General features: G+C 37.0%; 1 protein-coding gene across 1 annotated transcript; it reads left to right on the top strand.

Moving 5' to 3' along the window:
• LOC129553942 (olfactory receptor 51V1-like) lies at nucleotides 1-951 on the top strand. The gene has a single exon (XM_055422614.2). The coding sequence runs from the start codon at nucleotides 1-3 to the stop codon at nucleotides 949-951; it is 951 nt and encodes a 316-aa protein (XP_055278589.2).
• Nucleotides 952-5253: the final 4302 nt, after the last annotated feature.

A 5253-nucleotide genomic window follows, 5' to 3' on the forward strand; every position in this document is an offset into this window, starting at 1 on the left:
ATGTCTGCTATCTCTTTCTTGAACTTCAATAGTTCCAGATTTACTCTCACTGGTTTTCCTGGCTTAGAAGTTAACTATCTCTGGCTCTCCATCCCTTTCGCCTCCATTTATGCTATGGTTTTCCTGGGGAACTGCATGGTGCTCCACGTGATCAGGACTGAGCCGAGTCTGCACCAGCCCATGTTCTACTTCCTGGCCATGCTAGCCCTCACTGACCTGTGTGTGGGGCTGTCCACCGTGCACACAGTGCTGGGAATCCTATGGGGGGTCATTCAAGAGATCAGCCTGGATTCCTGCATTGCCCAGTCCTATTTCATCCATGGTCTGTCCTTCATGGAGTCCTCTGTCCTCCTTACTATGGCTTTTGACCGCTACATTGCCATTTGCAACCCACTACGCTATTCCTCCATCCTAACTAATGACAAAATCATGAAGATTGGGGTGGCAATCTTATGTAGGAGTTCTATGCTCATACCTCCAGTCATTATTCGCCTAAAATTCTTAAATTATTGTCACCCCCATATCCTTTCTCACTCTTTCTGCCTGCACCAAGACTTAATTCGAATGGCCTGTTCAGACATCCGCTTCAATAGCATCTTTGGTCTGGCCCTGGTGATCAGCAACTTGTTGTTGGATGCGGTGCTCATCATTATCTCCTACGTCATGATCTTGCATGCAGTCTTAGCAATTGCATCACGAGAAGAGAGAATCAAGTCTTTGCAGACCTGTGTATCTCACATCTGTGCTGTTTTGGTTTTCTACATCCCAATCATTGGTCTGACCATGGTTCATCGTTTTGGCAGACACCTCTCACCCTGGGTTCATGTTCTCATGGGCAACGTCTATATCCTTTTCCCACCCTTTATGAACCCCATTATTTATAGCATCAAGACCCAGCAAATACGAAGACGAGTCCAGAGATTGTTTTACTTGAAAAAATGTAAGTCTTAATATCAAATGTGAATGTATTTAAAAGTCAACAAAGGAGTTCAAAAGGGTAAGAGTCAGTGAATAGTTAAAATATGTTTAATGACCTTCATTTGAATGAGGCTTTCCATTTTATATATACTTTCCTCTACATTTTCCTTGAAACTATCATATCAGTGAAATTGACATGAGTTATGCTGTCAATGATTTTTGTATATCTGAAAATACACAAATAATAGCTTCCAAATCATAATAAGGTCTGAGGCAGATTAGCTATTAAAATTCATCTCACGATGGCCAGTTTGGGATTCATTCATTATAAAAAGGTACATTTTGCTGATTAAAATCCCCCAAGTAATTACTTTAAGATCCAAAAATTATCTTACTCAAATTCTCCCTACTCTAAATTGCATTCTTGTTTATTGTCTACCCATTTTCCCAGTTTAGCCCCATGGCAATGTCACTGAATAAGCATAATAGAGAATTTGGCTTTTTTGAATAAATTTAAAAACCAATGAAACAAGCAAACAACAAAAAATTAATCTTGATGCTTTTTGCCCATCAGCCAATCTTCCCCACTCCCACCCTATTGAACTGGAGATAGAGACAATCAGTAATTGCCAGAATAGAAAAAAAATAGACTTTTGTGATTAGTTTTATTTTCTTAATCTAAGGAACAATACAAATAGCTACTCCACTTGAAAACCATTTGAAAATGTTTCCTATGAACCCATAGATCATTTAAATCTGATGGGGATACAGTGTTACTGTGATCAAAGAAAAATGTTTCTAATTTATCTCCCCATCAAGACTGTGGTAAATGCTATTTTCTAATACATATATGATTTGTAGTTCAAAACACACAAAGATTAAATGATACATCAAATTTTTAGGTGGTAGTAGGTGATGTGACTTGAATATATTCTCTGTTTTATTTTCAAATCACATGAAAAGTCTTTCTTTCCTATCTCCCCTCTGTACTTGAAAATTTGTTAAATGGTTCCACAACCATTTTTTTATAAAACTTTTATAAAATAAAATTGAGCAAAAACACAAATAAATCATGGATAGCAAAATAATGCACACATTTGGACTCTTGGTATGTGTAAATTTCCTTAAGACATTATTGTTGCAAGGCTATTTATATAATCTACTTGATATGTTTAAGGCATGTTTTGTTAATGCATACTTTCAAATAGTAGTTCACTCTGTTTAGATGTACATGCACTGTCTGATAAATTCACAAAAATATTTACAGTCATGAAATCACCACCACAATCAATCAAGATATATATTTCCATCACCCCACAAGTGACTTTTATCTCTTTGCAGTCACTCTTCTCCCACAGCCCCAAATTCTCCACTGCCTCCAAACTAATTTCTATCATAGGTTTTGCCTTTAAGAGAGCCCCTATTTGTGTGCTCAGTTGTGTCTAGCTCTTTCGCAACCCCATGGACCGTAGCACACCAGGCTCCTCTGTCCATGGGATTATCCTGGCAAGAGTACTGGAGTGGGTTCATTTCCTATTCCAGGAGATCTTCCTGATCAGGGATTGAACCCTCATCTTCTGTGTCTCCTGCATTGGCAGGCAGATTCTTTACCACTGAGCCACCTGGGAAGCACCTTTTAGAGGAGATTCCGTAAACTGAATCATAAGTAACACAATCTTTTTGTCCAGATTCTTTCACTTCCAATAATACTTTTGAGATTCACTTTGCTGTTGTCATTTTTTAAAGTTTATTTATTTTAATGTATGGCAAAGCCACAGCTCATTTTTATATTTGCGTTTTATTCCATTGTACTACATAGGGAAAACTATTCATTATTTGATTGGGTTAGTTTTGATTTTGAATGAAGCATTATAAACAGCTACACCATACAATTTTAAAAGCAACTCCCTAATATTGTTAGAATTTATTTTTAATCACCACAATAACAATTATAATGGTCATAAAATAATAATTAGCTTATATTTATCAGATTCCTATTATATGCCAGTCACTGTGAAAGGACACAGTAATGATTCTCACTGTTGATCTTTAGAGCCAGTCCATGGGTAAATCATAATCAGTCAATTTTGCAGATGAGGAAATTGAAGTAAATGGATTTTTAAAAAGTAGAAAATAATTGTGGGGCACTTTAGTTTCACAGCACTTTTACCACTGTCATTACTGTACCATTTTACATTGCAGTTATCTCCCCATCATTCTATTTGTTTTTATTATTGGTGGTGTTCATGGTGTGAATTAAAAATTTTAAATTGTGTGTTGCTGTAAATATGTTTTCAAATGCATTAGCACTTGAAACAATCATTTAGTAGGCCATTCTTCCATCAGCCAGTATTATGATATATAAAATTCTAATGTAACAGGTTTTGTACTTTATACTCAAATAATAAGATGTGGTGAGTTTATTTTTAGTCTTATCTGCTCTCAGAGAGCCAATGGTTCTTCCACTTAAAACGTCAATTAAAGTTTTTGAGTTTAAAAAAGATATTTGCTGTGGTGTCATATTATCTGTCAGTTGGAAACTGATATTCTCTGCCAGGAAATTTCTTTCTTCCACAGGTATCTGCCACTGACTGTCACCTCTTTACAAACCCCTCATCACTGCATTGAAGGGGAAGCTGACATGGCCCTGCATTCAAGAACTGGATGGGCCTCTTTTCTAAGTCTGTGACACTTGGCAGACCCTTGCTGAATGAATCTTATCTTACCTTCTCACTCTGTATGGAATGCTGATTTTTCTCATCCTCTGCTGCATTTTGACTGATTTTCTCTTCAATCTAGTTAGCAATCCAACTGTAAATGGCTCTTAGTCTACAAGCTCTGAAAACTGACCCATTTTCTCTTATTTCCCTGACTCTAAGTTGTGTTTTTTTGTTTTTTGTTTGTCTGTTTGTTTAGCCTTTGGTTGCAGAATCATTGTTTCCTAGGCATAACAGTTCCCTTGACAACTCTATCAGGCAGCATTCACCATGATTTTTGTGTCCCCCACAATGCTGTAAAGAACACCTAGATCCATGCGCTGCATTGTGGAAGAGCAAGAAACTGGTTCCCTCCCTGAATATACCATGTGCTAGTTTTTACCCTAATGCTGCTCTCTGATGATGGCATGAGATAGTTTGATTGGAAATCTCCCTCAGGAGATAAACAAGTAGTAGGTTATCAGTCTTCTTCTGCTTTTAACTTCTCCCTCAAAACACACTGGGTTTCTAGCTTCTTAAGCCCTGATACTCTAAATGAGGGCCAAAGAATGCAGCTGAACCTGAGACCTTGAAGATTATATCTTTTTAATTCTACTTGCCTGTGTTTCTCTTCTTGTGCTGAAAGGGGTTCCATTACTCCTCTTTTGTTTTAATATCTAAAAGAAACTTCCTCTACATCCCAACTCTTTGCTTTTTATCTTTGTTCTAGCTGGTACCCTCTAACAGAAGTAGTTGATAACAGTACAATGATAGTGAAAGAAAAGAAAAATAATATCCAAAAGGCAAAATATTATATATATATATATATGCACACACATATATACAAATATATACATACACACACACATATATATATACATATTCTGAATGGTATAAACTAATTCTTTTCTTATGATAATACATCTGAATTTTAGCAAATTCTATTTGTTATAAAATAATGCTAATACACTGTTGGCATAAGTTAAACATTTTTTTCCCACAGTACTACATTTAAATCAAGTCCCAACACCAACATGACACTGCAAAAGTGCAGACTAAATTTTACTATTATACTTGTAAATGATTATTGACATTTCAGTTCAGTTCAATCACTCAGTTGTGTCTGACTCTTTGTGACCCCATGGACTGCAGCATGCCGGGCTTCCCTGTCCATCACTAACTCCAGAAACTTGCTCAAACTTATGTCCATCAAGTCAGTGATGCCATCCAACCATCTCATCCTCTGTTGTCGCCCTCCCCTTTAATCTTTCCCATAATCAGGGTCTTTTCTAATGTCAGTTCTCACATCAGGTGGCCAAAGTACTTGAGCATCAGCTTCAGCATCAGTCCTTCAGTGAGTATCCAGGACTGATTTTCTTTAGGATGAACCGGTTGGATCTCCCTGCAGTCCAATGGACTCTCAAGAGTCTTCTCAAGCACCACAGTTCAAAAGCATCAATTCTTCAGCGCTCAGCTTTCTTTATAGTCCAACTCTTACATCCATACATTACTACTGGAAAAGCCATAGCTTTGACTACATGGACCTTTGTCAGCAAACTAATGTCTCTGCTTTTTAATACGCTGTCTAGGTTTATCATAGCTTTTCTTCCAAGGAACAAGTGTCTTTTAATTTCATGGC

This window comes from Moschus berezovskii, chromosome 14, assembly GCF_049115385.1.
Source record: "Moschus berezovskii isolate FMDL1 chromosome 14, NW_MosBer_1.0, whole genome shotgun sequence".
NCBI lineage: Eukaryota > Metazoa > Chordata > Mammalia > Artiodactyla > Moschidae > Moschus > Moschus berezovskii.